Raw genomic sequence first — 26,137 nt, 5'->3', positions numbered from 1 at the left:
TCATATTAGTACAGAGGCGTTTCTTTATATCGTTCCGATGTTCTATTTCTTCATGACAATAACTTACCTATAATATAATAATTCAGAAAATGTGTACGTCATAGATAATTCGCATGGTGAGAGCCCTCCCTGTGCTTAGACCTGGCATAGATTATTTTAACAGACTTCTTTTAACATTATCGTTAGAAAGCGGAACCTTTAGTGGAACTTTTAGCATTATCTCCAGTACCGTATATTATAATCCTTAACACCCGAGTACCCAGTAATTTGGCTTTCTTCTATTTATCTACACAATACAAATACACATTTAAAGGTAACCAAAAAAAATACTAAAATCGTAAACTAAATAGATATTTTACCGTAGCATTGTTACTAATCCTCAAGGAAACAAGGATGCCACTAATCGCTTCAAAACGATTTCATCATGTCTATATTAACGTGCCCATGAAACACAGCAATATTTAAAGCGACATGGAGTTGGTTACTGAGGCTAAGCATACCAGATTATATGTTGAGCACAGTAGCCGCATAGTACGTCGATTCTATACAGAAACTTGTTTTTGGTTCCAACGAATGGGCTTTTTTCTATAAAGGTGCCGAAGACTCCATAGCTGAACATGAAACCTCTCTAGGTTATATAATATTTTGTAACGCAGTATATAGAAAAAAACTAATTTGGTCTTGATATTGTTAGAATTTTACTAATGTGTGTACTTGTGTCTAAGTGAAAATAATATTTTGGCTTAATTCTACTAGTCTACACAATTTAGTAGCGAGGTTAGCATGTCACTGTGTTCCCACCGCTCTTTTCTAGTTTTGTCGATTGCGGATTGCTGCTCTAAAGTTGTTTTGTATATGTACTGTTACGAAGGACATATAGTTTCTCGCAATACTCGCATGCCATTTATATCCATATTTTAAATAATACCGCAGAAAACCATCCTTGACATCAAGTGTAAATAGAATAAAAAAGCTACCCAAATAGGAGCTTTGTTTCGCTAATTTCTGAATACGTTGATTAACTGTAATAAAATCAGGAAGGCTTGACTCAATTTAATTCTTTTTATTGTACTTCTTTAATTGCATTTGATAGACTGTCAAAGCTGCATCCCGACTTCCCAGATATACCGGAATATACTTATAATGCTTAACACTTTTTACCTATTAAGAACTTTTATGCATGCCAGTGACACATTTAAAAATGATTTTGCGGAGGTTTCAAAGAAAGCTGGAAAATGTTTATAAGATTTCATAGTTTGTGCGTTTTATCCAAGACATATCAGCTAGTTGACAATCCTAATCCTTTCCTGTTAGGCTGCATTTTGGCGTTTTTCTTTGCTGCCCGTTACGTAAAACACTATCATGCTATAACTTTAGTGTAACTAACGCGTTTCCTTTAATGACGAATTCTCGATCGTTACGGCTAAATATTCGGTGACAGGAGGCGCGATTCGAGTTGGTCAGACATTCTTGTGCGGGGAAACGTTTGCTGACGTAATACGCTGAGCGGCATTCAGTAACCACCGTTTGATTAACGGCGACATAGTAGGTTAAATACTGGGTGTTGCTAGTGATCCATCGTTCTGGTAGCTTGTGTTTCTTGTTCTGGTTTTGACCCTTCTGTAACTAAATAGGAGTTGAGTTTGTTTCGACATTGCTGCTACTTACTTATATGTGCCTTAAAAAAGTGTTAAAGGTCAGTTCCATAATGAATAACTTGCGACATTACTCTCAAAGGCGAGGCGGCCCAGAAGCTCAAAGCCGAAGAGACCCCTTTACTCAGCATGTGTCAATCATCTTATTCCAGCTAATCCTAAATAAGTATCAACTTTAATAAATGAATAGAAACTTATTCTGTATTTTCCAATTTAACGTGTGCACTTGCTCGCTTAAGTGTATTATATCTTCGTATTCTGGTCAGATAACAAAAATTTACAAACAGTATCTGCCAACAAGTTCACCCTTCTCTGGAACTATACGGAGTCATTCATATATCGAAAATAACGCCTTGAAGTACATTGCTTTCAAAGAGCTCAACGAAAGTTTCCATTACTTCATTGACAATATTAATAATATCATTGTTACTGCTATTATTACCTAAATAATTTAAAGTAGATTATTGGCAAATGCGTTCCTCTGCCCCTTGCGCATGATAAATGTGCTCTTTTTCATATTAAACCAATGGCGCCCATGTTAGAACTCAGAAATATCTAAGTGTGGTGAAGGTCGCATGTTTCAACATCGCGTCAGCGCACACTACGATGTATGCACCGACGCTAGCCCGAATATCACCTTACTTCTTGTTTCCAACTCCAAAAAACGGAGCTTAAACCTTATCCTGTATGGCCATGGGTTGTTTTCTTCAACATGGATATAAGACTCACCCCTTCGAGACTCGAAACGAGTGCGCTAATCCTAATCAGCGACAGCCGACAACGACGACAGCTGGAGTGTCAAAGGACCGAGTGGTCAATCTTTTTCGGATAACCTGTTCACTACTCATTATGTGACAGTGTAGATCAAATCATCGTCGCGATGGCTACGAGCCCCGTAGTGCAACCTGCAGTAACGGCATCAACGGCAAGCATTACCTGAAAACGGTAACGCTTCTAGTAATAAAAGCTAGTCACTGTTTGCCACTGCCATTGGTGACCTTTTGCAGTAATTCAGCCAACTCTATAGTTGGGTAACTTAGAGCAGAATGGCCGTTACCAGAGACCAAAAAGAGACCAAAGAAAGAACGCTGTACCACCAACCCATAGTTGATTGAAGATGAATTTATGGAATTATTGATATGACCACCTGCGCTGCAGGTGCTGTCGAAGGCGGCTGCTTGTCATATCAAATACTGCTTGTTCAACTCTTCGTTGCCATCTTACTAGTGATCGGTAAAACTCAAGAGTGCCAAAAGCAAATTAAGAATCGGCGTTCATCGGGCAAACGGGCCAAGCCAAGTCATGACAGATCTGGGCTGGCGGACGGTTGGATGATCGGCCCAGAAGGTAATGCATTAGGTATGTATCTGACTGAGAAAAGGATTACATGCACGCCTGAGCGTCGCAGCTAGCAAGTAGCAGGCACAGAGTAAACGGGTGAAACTGGCTATAACAAGAATAATTCTTCTAAATTAAATGTGCTCACGCCTTATACATAACCGCATTGTTTCTTTTCTTTTTTTTCTGTTTTGTTATCCTTATGATCACGACAGTGTTTGAGCATACGTAAGTGTGATGTTGAAGAGCGCCATAAGAAAAAAAGGAGAGACCCAGAGAAAAGAATTTACATTGGCACTTCGTAGTAACTATTTGGATTACAAAGTCAGTCCTCATAGGCGCACACACTCGATATAGTTTCGGTGTGGGAAAATAGATTCTAGTGTTAACACTGTTGACGATACGTTTGGTATCAGACGAAACTAAATAATAATGATAATGACAGATTGCATATTTTGAGGTTTTAATGTACTAAGACTGAAATGCTCATATAAAAAATCAAGTGCTTATTAAAAAAGTTACATTAGTCAACAAAATGGAACTTCGTCAGTCCTAAAATAGTCAGTTCAAAGCAGCACCGCTCTAAGGAAGCACCAGGAGGTCATAGAAGAAAACCTACAGACATATATAAACCGTTAGGAATACAATATATATATATATATGTATAGCGAAATTTTTTCAACGACTACGGCTATTTAGCCGCAATTCACATAGCATATACACGAAACAAAAATGTAGTATTTTACCTGAATGAATGTGGTCACTACTTGCGTCCGCAAAACTGACTCTGGCATATAACAGGAACGATGTTTCTTCTATAAAAATTCACATTTTTAGTGCTGCGACCTGTTACTCTTCTAACGCTAGAATGTTTACCCAGCATTCATTAAGGTTGAAACTAGTCCACATAAATTTCACACCAGACGAATCAACAAAAAATAACGACACTAAACGTAAGCGTCGGTATGTGCAAGTAAAAGTTTAAAATAACAACGGTAGTTCTGAAAGGTGTCTATATGTTTGTGTTACATAAGCGTTGATCTAAAGGACCCCGTAGATCTCCCCTACCGCCCGCCCTACTGTCTGCCGCTTGCAACGCGTAGCGAACTCTAAATTCTAAAAGGGACCCGCTAGATGACCTAACGAGCGTTGTCTCTACGGGATAATAATAGAAGTAAAGCTAATAGCGACTTGTCGTAAACGCGTATCGTAGACAAGGCCTGATGACTCAACTAAGAGCTACCACAGGGCCGAGTTTTGACGACAAGGGGCTCTTACCTGCCGTTAGAGAGATAGCGGCCTGGGCCCAGATTGAGCAGAAAAATCACGGGCTAATTCTTTTTCCCTCTCCCCGATCGGATGGTATAGCGGTTGCTATATCGCTTTCTAAAACAAAAAATCTGGAGACATAACACGCCAACGCTGGGGCAAAACTAGCGAAACTGCTTTGCTTACCTGGGCAGAGGAGTGTGATCAGAAAGTTTCATCGGTCACTGATTGATCGGCCGATCTTGATCTTATATAACCTCTTTGTGACTCGACATGATCAATCGTTTAACTGTAAATATAGTACAAAAGACGCATGCTCTTTTTGCAAACGTTAGCTGCAAGAACTATTGCTGTTTCATATCGCCATCGTACATGGTTGTAACATATATAACAACTGTACAGATGTATAGTATATCATATATATATATTAGTATATAATTTCTTTAGATATATTGGACGATCGAAGTTCTTTGATCACATTCAGTATTTTGCTCAGGTGAAGTTAAGGAAATATTATGCGGATTAGATTTCATTGCAATTGTACTCGTCTACAACGGTGGCACTATCAGTCACTACAGTGTAGGCCCCGTATGCCTAGTCCTCGGTTCGGGACTGATATAAAGAGTACTTCAGAGTACAGTACTTTACTACGGCTTGCAGAAACACCCAGTGGATTTGCTCTATGGATCTGCCTGTATGTTTCGAGTTTTACGTCGGTGTCGCCGACATTAAATGAGACGAGGCTGCTTCGTCGTCATCATCGTCAGTTTCACGTTCTTCGGAAGCATAGAGTCATGCATCGTAGTCTGCTTGAGGTCTTAACGTTCCGCAGGTATTTTGCCGATAATGTTAGGCAAACAAGATATTCTGAAACAGGCAGTACAGCATGGGAAAATCATAGAAGGATACGAATTATAGCACCTTTATACAATTACTGGGCACTAACGTACAGGGCAAAGCGATGAAGCAATTGCACTGCAACCGCGTCCAGTGTTGAGGGCAAGTCGAGAGAAAAACGAGAGCTCATTTGAAATATTGAGCAACAGCAACAGCGGACAGTACTTCCCTATACGTCTCGACAACGCGAAACGCGCGGAGAACCATGATCTTCCCTCATCATGCCGTATGTACCATATGTAGGCCTTGTAACTCACTGCTAACGTTAGCCACGGCCGCTTAGACTTCACGCGTGTAACGCTTTCTGCAACAGAGTTCTATGAATTACGAACAGTACTTCGAGGCCGCATTCAACCCACTTCTGGATGCTGCAGAATGCGATAAGCTGCAAGTGGTGGGAAGACAAAGCACACAAACAGCAACGTAAACGACGACCGATGCTGTGTCCTCTGATACTAGGGCTAGCGTTTTTTATCGTTCGACTTAGTTAACATTTGGTCGCCTAACTACCGTCTCTCTCAAAAAATGGACCGTCTTGATGGTGACTTTGCCAGTTGCGCGCATCGTTGAAGTTTTGTTTTCGCGCAGGTGCGGAGCATGCGACTGTCAAGTTACTACTCAGATGATAGGACACGCTAATCGCGCAGGCGCATGGCTCCAAGTCGTGTGTCCTGCAAATGGTTATGGTGTGCAAAACTCCGTTTGAAAAGACACTACTCAGTTTTTAACCGACGACGGTCATCAGCAGCCACAGAAAGAGCCGTTATGTTGTGAAAGTTACGGTCCATACAAATGCTGTCGCTGGTGTAGCTTTCTTCCACTGCCCCAGTCAACGACTATGCGAACGCTATTCAGATGAATAAGATGAGGAGCCAATGGGCGTGGGCACAGACAGAACGGCTGGGGAGATCAAAGCCATATGGGCAGAACTTTTTTCAATTTTAATTTCTTCATATTTCTCTTTAGTCCATTTATTTCCGCCGCCATAGTTGTGATCAACCCGGTGGCTCGCCCAGAAATGGTGAGCATCTCCTGAGCACGTTCGAGCTCACTCTTGTACTTAGAGGAACTCTAGTGCAGTTCGCCATCTGCCGCTACGAAGGTGGTGGTAAAACCGCAAAGACGTTGTGTTCTCATATGTATCACCTTAGTGGTCTGAGATGGTAGCGAATGGCGACGCTCCTTAGTGCGATGGCGAGGTTGGTTTACGTGGCAGTTAGGGACCGTACGAGCCGACGCATCGCGCATCTGCCTGCCTAATTGTGGCTGCGAGCACTAATTGTGGCTAACAGGTTACTGCGTAAGTGGTTTTTCTACGTTTGTCCACTTTGTGCCCTTTAGAGTGCAGACGATCGTAGCGATAGGCCGACAAACAGACAAAGTAGACGAACGCGCGAATATACATGCAAATAGAAAGGGAATATATAATCGTTCGGGTTATAACTACTGGCCTTGCTTACCGATGCACTTGGCGATAGTCTTGTTCATGTTTAAGCTTGCTGAATATGCAAGCTTAATTCAGAAGCTAACCTAGATATGACGTTTATGGGCTTATAGGTGGCGGTTTAATTTGAAGTTAGGTTAGCTCGAATAAAGGCATGATCTCGGTCAAGAATAAGCCAAAAGGTCTGCGTTACGGTTCTGCTGTCTAATATAACTAATTTAATTGTGAAGCATTCGCTTTGTGCTAGTTGTTCTGCAAATGTAATTCTCTTTATAATAGTATAGGCCCTGCTTGTTCTTTCTTGATTATAGGGAAAAGCTTTCAGAAATTCGGTTTTTGGCTGGCGTGCAACAAACTCAATTTTTGTATTTGTCTTTTGCCTTATGTATGTTACAGGTAACAACTAAGCAACTAGACGTTTAGAGAACACGTCAGTCTTTTTGTGTTCGGGAAGGATCTAGTCAGTCAAAATACTGCGATCACAGCATTGTTTTGCATTCAGCCGCGTTGTAAAACACAGTATCTATCTGAGAAATAAACGCTTTTACTGTTCTTCGACCGGTCGGGCGTTACTTAGAGTAGCTAAATCTCCGAATTCAGAAAAGCCAGTTAAAAACCACAAAACGAGTGGCTAGGCAAGAGTAAAAACGCTATCATCATCTGTTGAGCTACGAAGCATGACGCGTGAGTCATCGAGCTCTTGAAATGTAGCTGATTTGTCAAGCAAGCTCTAACTGGTGCAAACTGCCCACGTACCAAAGTGTTTCATACCAAGCACGTCGAGCAACTACGTATAAGACATTTACAGGTGTAGAGTATGTGGTACTAGGCGAAGTATCTATTTGAGACCGCTAACCATCCAAGTATGTCTTCTGCTTAGCAAGTGATCCTCGGTAATGAAGGTTGCAACTTTACACACTGCGATAACGATGATGATGACGATTAGCGCCATAACCTGCAGCCCATGAATTTCATACATAAGTTCTTTCCTTTTTCATTAATAAACACTGAAGTCCACTGCAGTAAACGTGTCCATAGATAACGTGTCATTGCTTGACTCTTTAGCGGACTTGTTGTTGATTTTAGTTGATCGTGGTGGAAGTAACGTAAAGGAACGAGATTCAGGTATCTTCTCATTTGTTTATTTACTTATGTATTTTTATATGTTCGCGTTGAGTGTTTGCTTTTAGAAGAATACTAACTTCCAGTAAGCTAAAATCTCAACAAAGTAACCTCACTGACGTTTACCCATAGTTAAGGTGTATACAAAATCAAAATAATCCTATCTATATCTTAATCTATTCTGTTTATGGCGACTTTGTACTACTCCAGTAAATGTTAGTAATAACCCACTAAGTGCTTTCATCAATATTGTTAACCTGTTACTTCCTAGATTAAATGAGCCCTTCACTATTCTTAGAAGAATCAAATTCGCAGGCGGAAATCTCTCGAAAAAATCTACAAACCTCACGCATATACAGTGTTACACTCGATCTACCTTCCTCAGTCTAACACAATACCATATCGGTTGATATAGGCAACCAGTTTTTCTCCTCATTCGAGTTGATTTGGGACAGATTTGTCAAAACGGTAGTCTAACGGGGCAGCCTTTATGACGACCAAGGCCCCATTAGAAGTATTGCAAACTATAAGCGTGACATTGATCTTCGAGTTCTTTTTAAACATTTACCCGTTTCCGCAGGCCTCGCAAATCTTCTATTGTCAGGCAAGATAATTGAATAAATGAATTTTCGATTCAAACGTAGAACCACTGCTGACACTATAACTGCTATATATCTATTTCACGCGTGGCCCGGTAGATTAGCGAGCGTAGCCATCTCAGTTATCGCCCATCGCTATAAGAATCGTCTATAAGAAAAGACAATTGTATTTTAATATTTTACTAATCGGCTTATGCGACGGCCTGAACGACCTAGCCTTTGGTAAAAAAAAAGACTGGGAAGAAATCAATACTTCAAGTTCCGTTAACGTCACATAAATACCACATACAAATTGCTCACTTACTTGTATTCCATCATCGCATAGCCATGTTTTTTGCTAAAATCCAGAATATAGTATTGATTTGATTTTCTCTAGCCAAATGCTTTTCAAATACGTGAATAAGCTTTTCATTTTTGCCTCTGTTGACTAAGGAGATCATGAAGAAGTAACTGAGACGTATAAACGTGGTAGGCCTTTTTCAACTACTTGGAAAAAAGTGCGTCCTCAATCAAGATGCAAGGAACATGTTGATGAATACTAAATATTTGTTGACGTTACTATGTAATCTTGCTAGGAAACCGAGCATCTTGAGTAGACCAAGAAAGATATTTTTATTTTTCCAAAACTGTTATAAGAATATGTTTATTCTTTATATTTATATTTATAGAAAAGTTCTTGTGATCAACATGACAAAGTTGAATACCTTGTTCTGAACTGTCGTCGATTCATCGACTCTTACAAGACTTTTCACAAGCGAGCCGAAAAAAGAGAATGTCAAATGAGCTGCAAATCTTTCATGGAAATGAACCGTGAAATCATGATAAAAGCCGCACAAACATGCTCTAGGCAGTTTAACACTGTTTCCGTAATAGCTTAGTGGGTACCGTATTTGCATGCTAGTATGTGGGACACATTGTGATCAAGGTTCGAACTTGGGCATAGACAGGCAGACTCCGTTTTGTGCTGAAATCCAGCCGTCTGATGAAATGCCTAACGGCGATACCGAACGTAAAACTCCTTTTATTCATTTATTTTAATTTTAAATTTATTTATTTTGTTAAAACAATAATATTAAGCTAGAATATTTTTTTTTCTCGAAACTAATTATTGCTTTTTTTTTTTGCTCACCATTCGTCGCGTTAGACTTTTACACATCCGTGATCACGGCCATTGAAAGCTTTAGAAGCTAATTTATTAACAGACTCCAAAATTTAAGTAATCTCTATGCATACATCTCTTCCACGACATCTTAGACGTTTCTGTCTCGTAAACTGTTCTCAGTTTTTGACATTTAATAATGTTTCTTAATTCGTGTAACATACACTTAGAGTACACGATGGGTTGTAAAATCGAGGCGGTAAACAACGACTCAGGTAAATAGATTAATAAATTCGAGCTTTGCCTGAGTGATTTCAGGTATTGCACGTAAGTGATTTGTAAACCGGAGAACAGTTCTGGTAGCTGTTTTATGCCAGCTATTTTCTTTTGTATAAATTGATTGCGCATAATATTCACTATTACCTATCTGAGAGAACTATAATAAGAATGCTGTGACGGATTCGCATTCCAGTGACGCTTATACAATAGCGCTGACTTCTTTTGAATTTCTCATGTACACTACAAGATAGTTTACGTTTGGTTCCAACCCGCCTTACTAGACCACTTGACAGCAGTCCGACACGGATCTTTAGATTCAGAAATTCGACAAGAAAAACTCTAAAGTATCGGCATGCGCCACCTAAACGATCCACAGACCCAACAACAATAACTGAAGGTTAACCTGATCTGTAAAGATAACATGAATTACTGGAAAAAGATTTCAAAGTCTTCGCTAGAAATCAACCAGCGATCTTACTTTTGCTTGTTTAGGGACCTACCTACTTTGGCACAACGGCAATTAGCCTAAATCTTTCAAATATTCCTGTCTACCTAGTTTTAAAAACTCCTCCACATCTTGCATATCAGTATACAATCTGGAACCAGTAAAAATCACTAACCACGCATAGATCCATAAGACCTCGAATATGACGAACGGTGTGGTGTACGGCTTATTTTCCAGATTCAGATATTTGCCCCGGACTGCAGAGATAATGCTGCATTTGCTGGTGTGTCCGTGTGCTCATACTTATCTTGGGTAGTTTTATGCGGTCCGAGGTCGTTGCCATTGAGTCTAATGGTAGGCTACTAGCCCCGACAGCTGGCTTATGTTTGCCCCTTGTCTAGGTCTGACGGCCAACGCGGAACTACAGGTCTGGCAATAAGCATTAGAAGGCAAAGGGAAGAAGGCCAATGTTAGCCTGTTTCATTGACTACTCATCGCTGGTGGCCGCTGATCTTTCTGATTCCGGATTTACCCTCTCCGGCCCTCACGGCGTTCTTTTATTCGCTCAAATACGACCGAGCCGACATCTACCAGTTACTGTTAGATCGTTAGTGTTCAATTGAGGTATGGTGCGCACTAAGGCACCGAGCAGGCTTATAGAATTAGTTGATTTTATCTGCTACAGCTTCACGTATACGTTTGCGGCAGTTGCATGTGAATAAGTCTGCTGACGGAAATGACACTAATTTTGGATTTTGCAATGGAACCCGATTGAGTCTATTTTATCTTGCGAACGTCTATAGTTCTTGTCTCAGAAATGTTAAATATAGGTCCTTTCAAGCTTACCGAATCGCTCAGGCAGTTACATCAACCGGACGAAAAAGAGAACGGGACGTAACTGATAGATAATAACGAACCGGAAGTTGTGTGTTCTTGACGACGTTTGTGTCTGATGCCTTGTTTCCCTCTTAATACCCTTCTGCCTGTAAATCTACACATCGCGGTGCAGTGCCTCCAGTTTCGACATTTTGCTTAGGAACGTACGATTTGCCATTCACTCAAATCGTAGTTATGGCGAGACAGAGCAGAACCGTTGCGCGCAGATTCTGTTCAGCCTAGCTGACGGACCGTATAATCGCTTAGTGATGCTTACATTCAGCGAACTTAACGAGCTTCTGTTTTTTCCGATACCTGCAAGCTAACTATTTTAACAACTAAATCTTTAAGACATTTTGGGCCCTTTGGCAAATATTTGCTGTTGTTTTAGCCTTATGCCCTTATATATATATACCAATAACAACAGTGTATATATATATATATACTGTTGTTACTGGTAATTAAACACCTTTGTGTCCGCCGATGGAAAAATTACCATTTCTGCTGTGATGCAGGCTAACCAGGCAGAGAAAAATGTCAAAAAAGCGGCTGTGACTGGATTCAGTGTTGATATCGATATGTACATATTAATGGGAAAGCGTGAAAACCGCAAAACACAATTAACCCGTTTGTTTTAAGCGGCGTTTTTCGGATGCTTAAATCTGACCGTATTTAAACGCAATCTTTTCTTTCATTTTGTCACTTTCTCTAAAAATTCTAGACGAGCTACTGTCCCCCATGATATCCAAATCCTAGGAAGTATCCTTAGACGTTTTACAACGTATGAATTGTAAATAACAAAAAAACAAATTACCACTGGGTTATTAACACTATCTTGGTTTTATTACTATTATTACAATAACTATAATTATTTTTTTCATTACATTGAAGCGTGTTCCCTACCCTCCTCAGCACCTTCAGCTTCAAGTTACAACCCGTTCCATTTGATCATGCCTTTTCAAACCGCTGAAGCCGCTCGTTGCCCGAAATGCAGTCACCAGGTGAGAGCAATCGAATTGGTAAGCTTATAATTCTAACTAATACTTGACTTCCGCAGGCAACATGGAATATTCAAAATGAGTGTGACCTACCTGAAAGAAAATCTTCGCGGTTTTGATTTGACAAGTCGAATCTTCTTCTGGTCTTTTCTGTTGATTAAGACTCCATTTTACGCGCCTGAGTTCTCTGAATCAGCTTTTAACATACAGATGTAATAAATTGAATTCGGTTGTGCAAGTCTTTCGTTCGGTTTCAATAATGAATGATCTTAAGATCTTGATCAACAAATTGGAGGTCTGAAAACGTGTTTTACATTGATTCTCTACAATGGTACGCGTAGTTGCTTCCCGTTTAAGTCGTATCTTTCACCCAAATACGTAATACAAATCACCCAGATGTTAGGCTAAACTTTTTCCAAAAGCATCACGATTGATCCAATTTTCAATGTCGGTTTTAATCGTGATAGTGTGTACATGTCAGGGCGTGTAGGATCTTATCATGATCGTTTCACCATACAGGATGTTTCGAAGGGCACTTATTCTGGACTGCTAAACTGGGATAACTGAAAACAGTGCCTGCTACAATACAGGGAACTTTGTATAACAATGTCTCAGGTAATTCGTCACAGAGTCGTCCCTATATGTGTTTGCTTCTGTGAGTCTCAAACGTGCCTCACTGGGATGCCAATCTGCTGAGTCGTGTTTGCTTCAAGAACGTATACTGTTGTTTTCTTGCTGCTTATAGTGTTGAATGCAAGGGAGTGTGCGAGGGCGCCTGAGTCTTGTAATGTATCGGCCTACAGTTTTAGCTCTTCGTGGCGTCCAGACAAACTTGGACGACTGCACAAGGCCGATAAAGGCTTGGCAGTTCAATCTCTAGTTCTTGTGAACCGTATCTCTTATTTAAGAATGCGTATGTGCATAGTATGTTAGCCAAGCCTGGTACTAAGGCTACTCGACTTCTATAATGGTTTCGCTTTTTATGATCTGCAGACCACTCTGCGTGGATGCTTCTTAAGCTCATATGCCACGCAATAAGTGCTCCATCCGTTCTCAGTAACAATGCAACATAACTGTTATGAAAGACGTGACCGGATTGTCCGCAAATAGCTTGAAGGTTTCGATTGTGGCAAAAGTAATACGTAATTGCTTAAACGTATGTTCTGATCCCTCACATTGTTTAAGTGCACTGTGTCACTGACGAGAACATTTTCATAGGACATTCAGTACAACGAACAATGATTTCTAGTTTACCCTTTCTTTTGCTGGCTTCCTCGCGCTCTTGCGTATACTCATGGATCAAGAGAAGTTCGAGCTGATCACATATAATACTGAATAACTAGAGAGATCACGGGCGCTTGGATGGAAAATAACATGCATTCAAAAAAAAATGGAGCAATGGCGAGACGTCCGTCACGAAATCCCACATACGAATTCTGACTTCGAAGCTTGGAATAGACACATTTGTTTCGTGCTCAAGGCCAACCGTCTAATGTAATATTAATACCACTCCGGGCATAAAACTCCGAACATGTAAGATTTACAAATGGCGGGTCAACATTGAGATAGGTTTTCTAGGCTTAAGAATAGACTTCAAATATTAATATCAAACGTTAATTCGACTTTGTGTTTTTTAATTTCGGTAACAGATTTAGCAGAACGATGGATTTGATTATTAGAAAAGCGAGGAAACATGAATACTGATACTTTAGTTAAATAAGAAATTGTCTTACTTCGTAGGATGTTGCGTAAAGGTGAATAGTTTCATGAGAAAGATCTCCTTATGCCCATTTGTGGTTTCCCAGGGTTTCGTCTTAGTTTTCCTATATTTTTGTTATTTTTTAGTTAACAGACATTAGCTTTGTATTCCCCATGAGTTATTTTAACTTTATGCTGATTAGCATTTAATATAAACTTAGGACGATCCTGTCATTACAATCTATCAGTTTCTTTATTGAACCTATTAATGTACTTCGATGGTCATTCGAGTAATGTGAGATACCCGTTCTGTTAACAGGTGTTCGCCGCCGAGGAAATGCTCGCCGCCGGCGCTAAGTGGCACAAAATCTGCTTTACCTGTGGTAAGTTCTCAGTTGTAGTAGTGATCTTTTATATGAAACCATCATTTAAGCTTCGCAGAAAATGCACTCACGAGGCGTATAATAAACGAGCAGCTAGGAAAAGTGCGAAAATCGTCTCAAGTCTAAATTGTCAGTATAATATAATAGGTAGCTGACGTATTTTCGACTTGAATGTATTGTTTTTATATTAAAAAAGCTGTTCTTCTTGAACAAATTGCGACTACGGCATCTTGAACTAATATGTGAATATGTGTCGCCGCTCTTTGCCTTGATATAATCATACTATTTGTCACTGCTATTTAGTGTGGGCATTTTTCTTACTTATACGCAGGACTTTGTAAGAAAAGGTTGGATTCGACCAATGCCACCGAGCATAATGGCGACCTCTGGTGTAGAATCTGTTATTCGCGTAAGTTTGGCCCTAAGGGAGTTGGATTTGGTTGTGGAGCCGGCACCCTCAACATGGACAAGGTGAGACTGGCTGTAGATCGAGATAGTAGAGAAAAGTATCAACAATCATGATAATTATAAATAATCATCAGCATAATCATAAAAAATCCATGACAATTTTTGCCACTTGTTGACCTAGGTATTCGCACCTGATAATCAGTAGAAGCACCCTTGCCCATATAGACTTATCTGTCCCAGTTAAGATCCTTTTACGTACCTAATTGCTTCATAGACCTTCACAAAGTGGTTTATGTTACCAAATAAAATCCAGAATCTGTATTTTAAACAAAAGTAAAACTAAGAGCATGATTCTACCGTTGCTATTGTTTTTATCGATAGGGTGAAATCTTCGGCAACCAAGAATCTGCTGCCAATAAACCGATGGACCCGTACTACGGCATGAACTCAAAATTCATCAACTTGTTCATCATGAAGGGCGCCTCTATGGGAGGAACGTCCTCCAAACCCCAGTAAATTAGCAAATCTATATACCATTATAAGTTTACTTCTTTTCATAGAGGGATAGGACCATTAAAAAAACACGAACATTTTTTTTTAAATCGAAGTTAGCTCACTAACTTTCGTATCGAGCTAGTGCTTTAAGTCAGTCACACGAAACTGTCATTTGGGCGCCTTAGATTCTACTGGCTGAGCAATGCTGATCAGTTGATTTTAAAGCATTGCGTAATAATAGAGTATGATGCTGGCTCACGAACGCATACTTGTGATGCCCAGAATAGGGCACAGGACAAGCAAAGCCATGTTTCTTAACAAAAAGCTAATCAAATGCGAAATTAGATAATATCCATCTCCGAGGGTCGCTATATGAGTCACATAGCTCATCTACGTAGCAATAAATTGTACATTTTTTTTACCAATCACCTTGACAATAGCTACCATTAGGATTGAACTCAGGAACCGTACCATCAGTGTAAGCTTTTGCCTTACTGTGATACGAAGAAACATGGCTTTGATCGTAATACTGTTTGTCTGTCTATTATGCAACCACACGCAGATTTATAGACCAATTGTGTTTTATTAATTGAATAGTGAATCTACAGTCAAACGACTCCGTGAACAGGATGCATGCACCGCCTGACCATCAAAGCATTCGATGTCTAGTGCCATTATGGCACACTAGCTGTATGACCCGCAGGCCCATTTCAGTCCCATCTAAAGGCCTCTATCTAATCATATTGCTTCCCAGCGAAGGACATAATTTTCATCGAATTGTCACCGAAACAAAAAACATGCCTCAACTGTCACCGTAAACCTCATTGTATCTACAATCGAATAATGTGGATGTACGTAGTCACTTTACCAATGAAAATGCGTGACGACTGAAGCTAAACCTAAATTGAACGTGCTCAATTTTTGGGGATCCATGTAAAAGTTTCATCCGCTGTTTCATTTCTACAAATTTGTGCTTCAAGTGCTCTGCCCCGACTGTTGATCATTGATACGTCTACTATTAATTGCCATGCGGAATAGTTGTCATTGGTTATCGTTGTTGCAATGATAATGACGATTTTCATTTATATTTGTTTGTCATTTCCCTTGTCCTGTTAGTATACTTGCTGCTGAAAGGTCATGGGTGGGTAGTTTTCTCTACAGAGCTCCCGAAGGGGAAAATCCCTAACGGAGCGCTCTAAACGATGCACGCACTTCCTACAAATAAATTCTGTACATTTAAGGAACACCTTGAGAAATAGTCTTTATTATTTTTGTTTACCTTCATTCGCCTTTTTTTGTAGGGAGCGTTCTTGCGTGCCTATGTGAAAATATTTTAAATTCTTCAAATTGATCTCTTTCTCTTAGAACTAAGCGACCACTAACTGAGTACACATGCAAAATTTGCCACTCACATGATTCTGTCCCCAAAAAAGCGCATTGAAGGACTGAACGTCGTTCTTCCTGTAAGTAACGTTAATATTTGATAATTATCGTCGAGGAAAAGTAGTTTAACAATCCACTAGATTTATAAAAATAACCGTGATTCGGACCGATAGTCGAGAAAAGTTAATGATTGGGGCCATACTGCGTATCATTGCAACGCTTCATTCTAGACACACACCTCCATTAACTATTACCCGTTGCTTTCGTCGTCTGCTCTTTGTAAAATCTGACGAATTGCTTATATTTAAATGTCCCACACGGTGCGCTCTGTTTCTAACGTTTGTCAAAAGAAGAGGGGTATGCCGCAACTATTTAAGCTAGCCTTTTTATCTTGCAGGAGAACGAAAATTGAAAATCCTTTTTGGATGGCAGACTTGACTCTGTGCAAGATTCCGAAATAGGCAGCAGGTAGTTTTTGCCCAATATAAGCGAACGATGTAAGATGCCGTTAAAGCTACATTTATCTGAAGAGGGCTCGCTGCTGTTTTGGGGCAAGTGCCGTTATAGGTTATGAATTGATGCGGCGCGCACGGACGCTTCGTGTACTCTGTCCTTCATATGTGCACGAAACGACTTTAATTCAAGCTGAGTATCTTTATAAGCTGACTAAATATTTTTTAAATATGTGAAGTTTTTTTCATTAAATTAAAGGTATTAGGGCCGTGTAACTGAAGCTTGCTACCCCTTGTCGCACGTGAAATCAACTGCTACCATACAGTTTAAGGTGTTTCGTGTACATGATGATTTTTAATAACGGGCGCTTGCTAGGTATTTGGTGTAGAAAGTTGGCGACCAGTAACGCGAGTAACTATACGAATAATAGGTATATCCCTTTAGACAGATCTATCCACTGTGCCAACTTTTTGAGTACCAGGGTTCGCAAACTTGAATCAGATGCGTGTAAAAAAAAATCTGCGAAAACACTATGTATGAATTCTCCCTTGAGAGTATTTTTTCCAACAGCACTTAGGAATCGGGTGCTCCTCGTCAGGCAGATTTCGTCCAAACCTTAAGCTTAAAAGAATCGATTTTCCTGACTCTTCGACGACGATAAGTGTTAATATACACTTATCTACCTTTAGTGTGCTTTTGGTAGTAAGGCAAAGGTTAAAGAGGCTTGCCTAGCACGAATTTGATAAAATTGTGTGCCAGACGTTCATTACCTAAGTTATCCAGGCCTAAAAATTTGGACATTGCCATGCGGCCTTGACAAGCACTTGATTTCTATAATATAGCTTTAACCGCATTTGGTAAACACTATATTCATAAGCCCAGGCACTGAGGTACGGAGAAGCATTGTACGAAATGTTACATCAGTGTATTGTTATACGGCCTTTTAGACCTTTAGGGTTTGTGTAACATAGTATACTTACACCTTACAATTTCCGCAGCTATAGGCCGAGGCACGCGTAGACCTTCTAAGAGGGCATAATTTTCGCCTACACCTATACTTCTGTTATAGTGTAGGTTTGTATCGAGCTATTTCAGTGCCGTAGTAGGCGTTGATTTTTGATCTTTAATTTCTCCGACATGGAGGACCTCCTATGGTCTCTGTTTAAGTTCATTGTAACTTCACTTCGGATCCGAGCCCAATGAGTAATTATTATTTTTTTTCGACAGGTTCACGTTCTGTTAATAGAAACTTGACTTTAGTTACGGTCAAATTCATCGCAAATATCTCTATAACTCAGGTGTTTATCGGTACGATAAACGTTGGACGTAAGTTTGTCGTTCAACATAGATTCCTCGGTCGCACTGCAGCGGACCGTCTGTTCGTTTGCATGACTAAACTTGAACTGAAATCCCAGAAGTTGCGTCTCTCCGTGCAGTAGGACAAAATATAATTTGTTAATAATACATTTAGGTGAACATTTTTAGCTCTGCATTTACCTTTGTCTCGGGTCAACAAATCATATCTACGGCAATATAATAAATATAAAAATAGTCTATAGAATAACAGCTCCAATATTAGCTTTCATTTCATAATTTATTATTATTGCCATATATATAATGATAATCAATTTCGTCACAGACCTAATGTTAAGTAGCTTTGTCCGAGCGTCTATTGAAGCCAATTATGGAATTAGCTCATTACGTCATTTCGAAACTTTGAAGGTTCCTTTCCAGCATCAACTGATCTTCTAGCATTTCGCGACGACTGAGTAGCTTTACGTCGCCATTTCTGAGTACCATTACCTACAAAAGATATATTGCCATGTTATACGGAAGTCTCATCCCTCTCACTTAATATAAACATATTGCCACATTTAAGGTCTAACGTACGAAGTCAATGTAACTATGTAAAGATGTTTACAGTAACAAAATGCACGTAGGCATCTATACACGATACCACTGGAGAAATCATCTCGAAGGCCATCGATATACGCATGATGTACATAAATCTAAAATTCTAAATTTATAAGGTCAACTATAGCGTACGATTATAGCTTCACGTTGGTAAGATCTAGAATTTAGAAATGCCAACATAAATTAGGTATGGTGTTAGCTTTGATTGAAGCAAGCTTACCTGTGCTGGCCTGCAGCGAGAATTATAATTTGACGCCATGCTATACCCATATGCCCCAACGTCCGCTACGGCAAGAAGGTCCCCTTCATGAAGAACTGGAAGAACACACTAAAAAGATACGCGTCCGTGTAATTAAATCTAATTGGGTCTAACCTCTTGTTGTGTTACATATAATCACCATATTATATTACTCAACTGGGGTTTGTTGTAGCAGATTGTAATATATTGCTTCAATATCAGCTCTAATCGATAGTATTTTTCCAGAAATTACTCTTACGGAATAAAGCCGTTGTTTTTCATATAAATTTAAAATAATTAAAAAGTCGTATGCCTATTCTCCGCAAAGCGGCGGGAAACTTTGAGTCGAAGTTTAATTCCTTGTGTACCTATTCACTTTTCAAACAAACAGAATAGCTGATTTTGGCAGAACGCAAATAAAGAAATTGTTTGTGCGACCTACGACGTACTGGTACCGTCGTATGTTTATTGGACTAGCACCTCCAATGGTGCTTTTATGCTCGGATACCTCCGTTCTACAATATGGCTTTTGATGGTTTCGATTTATTAGTTGCAACAGTTCTAAAGATACCTGCAATCCTAGGAAATCCGCGCACTCACATACGGGCCCGACGACGTCGTATGGTAACGTGCCGGCTTCCCCACTGGTTCTGCGGTTAACACGCGGGCTTGGCATCGGGGGTACCGAAGGTGTTTGTTGTTTTTTGAACAAGCGACTGCCCTGCATCTCTGATAGAAGACCGTCTAGCGATTCCCGCGAACCTCGAAGATCCGACGGGATGCTATCGACTTTTGAATCTGACTTGTTGGTAATGATGCTGCTGTTGTTATTGCTTTCATCCCGGTTTGTGGTTATCAGTCTTCGCGTTGAGCGTGGGCTGGGTACTGGTCGACGTTCTTCACCTGGCGACCCCGATGCCTGACGCAGACCGTCAGCCTTCCGCCGATCAATGCTAGCTGTTTTCGAAACGACATCATGCGATGCACCCCAGTGGCAAAGATATGTTGCTTGTCCATTTGAATGAATCACCGATGAAGCACACGCTGTGGTAAGCTGCCCAACCAGTGCAGAGGGAGATACTGAAGGTGGTTCACATTCGGCAACTATACGGTGATAGCCACCGTACACGGCAGGACGGATAAAATCACTATCACATATACAGAAGGAACTCAATTAGTTGGTAACCGTAACTAATTCATCTATAGCTACTAGTGGTTGTATACCACTTACTGTTTATGATGCTTCTTCGCTATTTATGAGCATATATCAATGTTGCGTTTATTAAGGGCTGTCATATACGAGCGCACATAGATGCAGCGCAGCAGTATGCCTGTGGTCATGCAAAGATTAATAATGAGATAAATATGTATATGACGAACAAGGTCGTATCCCATGTAACACACATTTTTTGTGTAAATACAAATCTTACGTCATAGTTGCGTCTACGAGAGCGAAGTGGCGTCCACCGCTTGAGTTTGTATACTCAACTCGGGTCAATAAAACTGCACTTTGTGCGACGATTGAACGTCCAGGCTCGAGATACACGTTTAACCCTAAGGGAGACCAAGAGCGAAAAAAATACATTACATGTAAAAAGAAAGCAAATATGATATAGACTAATTACATAAGATAAAGCGCGCAGGATATATATAATATAATCGAGAAATACATTTATTTATAAGTTTGAAAAATGAAGTTGCAGGTTGTTTACAATAAAACAGCACCGGTAGCAACCAGGAGTTCGTAGTTTTAATCACTTTATATATATATATTAACGGAAACGATTCGTATAGTTATGACTGAATGATTACAGTAAAGGATAAAGTTTGAGAGTAAATAGGTACGTCATAAACGCCGGTCTATCATGAATTGAACAGCGCAGAATCCTCACTAACCACTTCTGGAAATTATATAAAACAGTATCTTATGCTTATGTTTACTCTCGTTTGATCTATGTTCTACCCTATTGAATAGAAAATGTTTCTTACATGACTTCCTATATATGGCAATGAACCTGAAGACTACCGTCAGTGGTTTTAAAAAAGTATTATACGTAACGTCGATTTTTTGTACTGCGCTATAAATGGTTCCCACTGCAACGATATTCAAAAAATCCATACCCCTGTTCACGAAGGGTGTGATGATGGTATCAAGTACTCGAGGGATGTCAAAAGGTACCTGCCCATCTCCGTGGCTTACTCCAAGAGAGCCCCCAATATCGACGTACTCAATTCGTGATTTAGACTCGGCTCGCTGTTCAAGTTGCCCCAGCAATCGAAGGATGACATCGCGAGCCCGGTAAAGAACCTTACGTATCGTGACAGATTATATATTTGTCACTATGTAATAGAATTGCAGATAGAATATGCAACATAAAATATAGAGCTAAAGTTTTATTTTGGTTTAAATAATTATGGTGTGTAATTAGAAAACGTATAACCCCATTACTTCGTACCTGTTCATTAAGTACACGCGAGCCTATGTGGTAGTGCAGGCCTTGAATGGAATACTTATCTGCTAGGTGTAATACCTAAACATACAAACAGTATAACAAAAAAAATTTAATTGAGGCGGTTTCCCTTATGTTTTCCTTATGCTTGGAATATATCTATATATAATATCTTGTTGACCTTTCCGTTTAATACTTTGCACACGGTGCTGGCGCTTATGTAGAAAAATAATTGAACCATCGCTTCTCCCAGTTCACCGAACTTCTTGTCTTTATCATTTTTGTAATAACTGAAAGGCACTTTGTGGTGTAGCTTGACAAAGACCTGTAGCCGCCTGCCGTATACCTCTACATTTAACAACAGGACTTCAATGAAGTAGTCATAAAAAGGTAAACAGAATGCTGCAGTGACTAACTTCCTGCGGAGAAACTCCAAACTTGCTACAACTTGACGTCGTCATCAGATGGTGATAACCAGTTTCATCAATAACATCTGGGTTGACACGTAATGCTACACGGGTCCGCGAGCTGGAAAAGGATTCTCGCAAGGAACTAATGCGAGCGAGTTCGGCTTCGCTTTCTGCATGTATCGAAAATACCTGTAATAAGAAAGCAAATTATTATTTTTGGTCAAGGCGTAAACAATAACGTTATTATTATCGATAAAGCGATATACAAAATCATGATTGTTCTTTAAGGGTTTTGGTTTTATGAAAATATACAATAGAGGCTAAAAAAAATCATGCAAATTCAGTGCATCATGTTCGGTGTCACTCACTAGCCGGTTTAACAGCCTTAGTCATTACAAAAGCTTATCTTTGATACTAACGTCATGGGCCAGGCATGCTTTCAGAAACTGGACAGATTTCACGGGCCCTGTTGCAACGCATTTTTTCAGAACCTAAAATGGAGATCGATGACACTTATGTATTAAACATTCCAAATTTTACGAGTAAATTTTATACGTTCGTAAGAGGTCGGTAAGCAAGAGAACAAAACATCAAATGACGCACACACACACTTTATACGTCTCAACTGAAATCCTTTGTAGCAGAAAATGATAATGATCGTAATAATTACTAAGTTGGGCAGATAACTGTCGTAAAGATAATTCCATAGTGAGGTTCCATGTATATTGTTTTTTGATATATCACTTGGCTGCCAGAACTTATATATTGGTTAAAAAGGCTCACGATAACTTCTTAGACAAATCAAAATTTATTCCTAATGTAATATAGAAATTAGGTGTGAAATATTGTACGGAACTTTAATTGATTCAAGTAATTTGCCTTTAAAAAATCTTTCAATTCGATTCGTTATCTAATCCGATATTTAAAGTACAATATTTACAGCGATTATGATGTGAACATACCTCATTCGTTTGAGTGGCAGTTACAACTCTGCGGAGCTCCTCTAACGACGCGACATCAAACGACGCGCCAATTTTATTCAATTTTGAAAGTAGTTCGAGGTTGTTATTGGCTTTCACGGTATAACACACTGTGACGCCAGGTCGCGTCAACGGAAATCGAGACAAGCTCTTCTCAAGCGTCTGGATAATCGTTTGGTAACAGGCAGTACAAGAATAGTTGTTTATTTTTTTAAATCAAGCGTTATAAGCATCTCTTCATGTGGTTATTTGCACATCCAGCAACACGAGATGCTATTGAGAAGCCCCGGATTACATCGAGTTCGAGAAGTGATTAGGATGTTAATGTGTCGGCAAAAACAAGGTTCCTGTTCAATGAGTTACCTACGAGAGGTACGTGTAAATCTACTTCTTTCCCAACTTTTATACTTGTGATGACGTCTTAGTATTATTACTATACTGTAGATAACACGCGTTCATGTTATTTTCTTACCTCTTCAGAGTACACGTATAGTGGAGTGTCGAACTGTTCAGCCAGCGCTGCCACACTTCGACCTGCAAAGTGCAGTTTGCCTTTCTGGTATGACGTTCCTTCTGGTAGATTCGACATCTGTGAATAGGTACCTACGCTTTAACACATATAACTCTACGCTACTCACATATAACACATATAACGACTACTAATAACAATAGTCTGGGGACAATTGTAATTCTAACGTACGCTTAACAAACCATTCATGATAATTTACAATTTTATTTTTGTTTGGATGCAGACTAATCGTTGAGGTAGCGTTAGTAAGACATTATTTCAGGGCCAGATAAATTTATCATATAATCAGATTATATTGTATTGTCATAGTATTTGTCAGTTACCGACTGACTAGCCGGTCGATCATTTTACGAAAAACGATTTAGTCTGCTTGGAAGGAACTTTCTGATGAATAGCATACGTAACAAGAACTCTCGGATCGAAATTGGATTAATTCCTGATGACATAGTACTTGCCCTAAAATCATAATTAAGTATTAAGCTAAACACGATAGCTGTAAAGGTAAGCCGTGTGCAGCACGAAACGGAAGTCTTTATTGCAGTAGAGTATTGTTGTGCTTCTTAGTAGCACATATCACAACGGTTATGGAATTAGCATATCGGCCTTTTTAATACATATAAATACGAAATGGCGAAAATTCGTTGCTTTAAAAATTTACTGCTTAGCCCTAACGTAGATTTGATCCATTCTTTATTTAGGAAAAAGTATACTTTAACCTACAGCAACTAAATAATCATTCATCTACCCGAAATAAGCCTTGTTCATGGGTGGAGCGTCTTCAGCTTAACATATGAACCCCCCGAAAGGCATGCAGTGATTCAGTAATACGTATAAAAAATTCAACGACACTAATGAATCACAACAACATAAGAAAAAACTTGAACAATGTTCGTTCGAACCGCGGATTAAAGAAGTTTCTCAAGTCTCTCCGGTACTAATTTCGTTGACCCTTTTTGGAATAATGGAACGCTCGTTAGAAGAACTTCGAGTGCGTATTTTTTGACACGTTTCTGTTCGTGTGCCCCAATTAAATGAATTACTTTTTGTTAACCAAAAAAAAAAAAAAATTAACACATAAAAATTAACTGAACTAGATTAATACATATCTTTAGCTTGAGTTTACATCTAGCCTATAATAGTTTCAACATTAAATCCGCCCGTTGCGTATATTGTATCACCGGAGAAGCTCTCCAATCTCCTATATGAGCCTCTTTATGTCGATATGTTTGAGACCCTTTTCACCTGTGTCTTTCCTGTTGTTCATATGAGTGTGCCAGCATATCTGAAAGCCGGCCTATATTTTGCATCGGGGTTAATGTAGCCACGGGTCAAGTCGTAACTGTCAGTCTCCTTTTGTTTAGAAATGATATCCCTGCTCATAGTTTCGGACTAGAAGAGCTATAGTAGTTCTCATCCTATTCCGTCTTTCCCTGTTCTGCTAATACGCACATCGTAAGGCAAAGTGACCTACTAACCATAAGCATTTGACAATCTTGACTATATTCTTGTTGAACTTGCTGGTCATTAACCGATTACAATTCTCGAGTCGAACATAATAACGAGAAATCCGACTGTACAATGCAGTTATACTTGCAAATATCTCTAATACCAAGCACGATAATATTTTCACTATAAAAAAAACTTTCGATTCCCTTTATTATTAGCGAATAACAAGATTGAGTCTGCTAACCAGCAGATCTTCAGTATATTATTATACTTCTACATGTATTGCACTACATAAATTATCAATGCTTTAGGAACTTCAAATACCTATATTGCATGTATAGAAGTTTTACTTATATTCAACTAAAAACTGATGCCTGGCTTACCGTTTTACAGTGGATGGATCAAATATGGACGTATATTGAAATCAACTCGAATCTACAAAACCAATTCGATGCGCTGCATGTAGAAATACATATGCACGCACACACACATATACACATCCAAACAATTACAGCTTTAACTATACAGCATTAACAATAACCGATGGCGCTTCACTTTCAACCACTGCTATCGACTGAGAGAAAACTGGCTTGTTTAACATTACTCAATTGCTTTCCCGTTTTCAGCTGACGGCAGACTTGCTCTATTTGGTTTGTACTTTATTTATTTTATTCATTTATTAATCCTTTCTGAGGGTGCCTGCCAAGGACCATACTTAAGGTATCTAAGTACAAGCCATTGCCTATCTTCCTCACTGCCGACTGATTTGCGGCTCTCACCGAACCATCAGCTCTTCAAGCAGCGACGAACTTTGACGGCTTTACAGCAGTTCCACAGACGTTTTTCTCTCTGTCCCGGAGAGACGTGATGGCGCCGCAGGCACCTAACAATAGAACCACTAGCGCCCTCTTTTGATACACCCATTAACTGCGGTTGCCGAAGCAGTAACGAGTCGGTAATACCACCAGCAATATTTTCACGCTACTGGTCCAGAACAGTTACAACTCGAGACTAATGGCTGCGCACTCTTGCTTCTATAATTAATGATTTCAGTACTTCAAAGAGAAGCCGTTATAGTGTAGCTTATCATCTACGTGCGACACATAGGCACCCTGTTATTTTTATCGCTGCGAATGCGCTACTAGCTATTGCACAAAGGGAAGTAGTCATTTGGCTGCACCAAATTTGAGACGTTAAACTCAGGAAAATTATAAAAATGATTAGTGAGAAAATCTTATCTTTCTCCTTGTATTTCCTGCATGTAACACGTGTTAATGGCAGCACTCGAACCAGTTAACCCCTAATTCTCTCAGACAAAAGTTGAGCAAC

At 39.5% G+C, this 26,137-nt stretch overlaps 2 protein-coding genes and 2 long non-coding RNA genes across 16 annotated transcripts; 2 read left to right on the top strand and 2 right to left on the bottom strand.

Annotated features, from left to right (window-relative positions):
• Positions 1 to 1,048: 1,048 nt before the first annotated feature.
• On the bottom strand, positions 1,049 to 10,481 carry LOC111252593 (uncharacterized). Of its 8 annotated transcripts, none has more exons than XR_015330163.1 (4): positions 10,323 to 10,481; positions 3,740 to 4,551; positions 2,385 to 2,591; positions 1,049 to 1,626 (listed from the first exon to the last, which is right to left on the bottom strand). It is a non-coding gene; the product is annotated as an uncharacterized LOC111252593 (long non-coding RNA). The 8 variants fall into 8 exon arrangements; XR_015330164.1 differs by lacking the exon at positions 10,323 to 10,481 and adding an exon at positions 6,620 to 6,637; XR_015330159.1 differs by lacking the exon at positions 10,323 to 10,481 and adding an exon at positions 4,906 to 6,523.
• LOC147754912 (uncharacterized) lies at positions 2,591 to 7,161 on the top strand. 2 transcript variants are annotated; one of them, XR_015330158.1, is made up of 2 exons: positions 2,591 to 3,002; positions 7,000 to 7,161. It is a non-coding gene; the product is annotated as an uncharacterized LOC147754912 (long non-coding RNA). The 2 variants fall into 2 exon arrangements; XR_015330157.1 differs by having other exon boundaries at positions 2,591 to 3,014.
• Positions 7,533 to 16,261, top strand: LOC111252592 (muscle LIM protein 1-like). Of its 3 annotated transcripts, none has more exons than XM_022810760.2 (5): positions 7,533 to 7,728; positions 11,915 to 12,024; positions 14,039 to 14,102; positions 14,434 to 14,573; positions 14,892 to 16,261. In XM_022810760.2, the coding sequence occupies exons 2-5, from the start codon at positions 11,974 to 11,976 to the stop codon at positions 15,024 to 15,026; spliced, it is 390 nt and encodes a 129-aa protein (XP_022666495.1). In that variant the 5' UTR covers positions 7,533 to 7,728; positions 11,915 to 11,973; the 3' UTR covers positions 15,027 to 16,261. The 3 variants fall into 3 exon arrangements, with proteins under 3 accessions (XP_022666495.1, XP_022666494.1, XP_086848912.1); XM_022810759.2 differs by lacking the exon at positions 7,533 to 7,728 and adding an exon at positions 10,618 to 10,771; XM_086992786.1 differs by lacking the exons at positions 7,533 to 7,728; positions 11,915 to 12,024 and adding an exon at positions 12,971 to 13,554.
• A 2,155-nt stretch (positions 16,262 to 18,416) lies between these two features.
• Positions 18,417 to 25,685, bottom strand: LOC111252591 (uncharacterized). Of its 3 annotated transcripts, none has more exons than XR_015330155.1 (11): positions 25,192 to 25,685; positions 23,306 to 23,422; positions 22,816 to 22,995; positions 22,273 to 22,344; positions 21,860 to 22,042; positions 21,450 to 21,524; positions 21,115 to 21,301; positions 20,424 to 20,547; positions 19,594 to 20,141; positions 18,976 to 19,083; positions 18,417 to 18,644 (listed from the first exon to the last, which is right to left on the bottom strand). XR_015330155.1 is itself a non-coding variant. In XM_022810757.2 (11 exons), the coding sequence occupies exons 2-11, from the start codon at positions 23,420 to 23,422 to the stop codon at positions 18,540 to 18,542; spliced, it is 1,728 nt and encodes a 575-aa protein (XP_022666492.1). In that variant the 5' UTR covers positions 25,192 to 25,672; the 3' UTR covers positions 18,417 to 18,539. The 3 variants fall into 3 exon arrangements, 2 of the variants coding, with proteins under 2 accessions (XP_022666492.1, XP_086848895.1); XM_022810757.2 differs by having other exon boundaries at positions 19,565 to 20,141; positions 25,192 to 25,672; XM_086992769.1 differs by lacking the exon at positions 22,273 to 22,344 and having other exon boundaries at positions 19,565 to 20,141; positions 25,192 to 25,679.
• Between the last annotated feature and the right edge of the window lie 452 nt (positions 25,686 to 26,137).

Source organism: Varroa destructor, unplaced genomic scaffold (genome assembly GCF_002443255.2).
Source record: "Varroa destructor unplaced genomic scaffold, Vdes_3.0 BEIS01000006.1, whole genome shotgun sequence".
NCBI classification, from domain to species: Eukaryota; Metazoa; Arthropoda; class Arachnida; order Mesostigmata; family Varroidae; genus Varroa; species Varroa destructor.
This window is presented reverse-complemented; position numbering and strand designations above follow the sequence as displayed.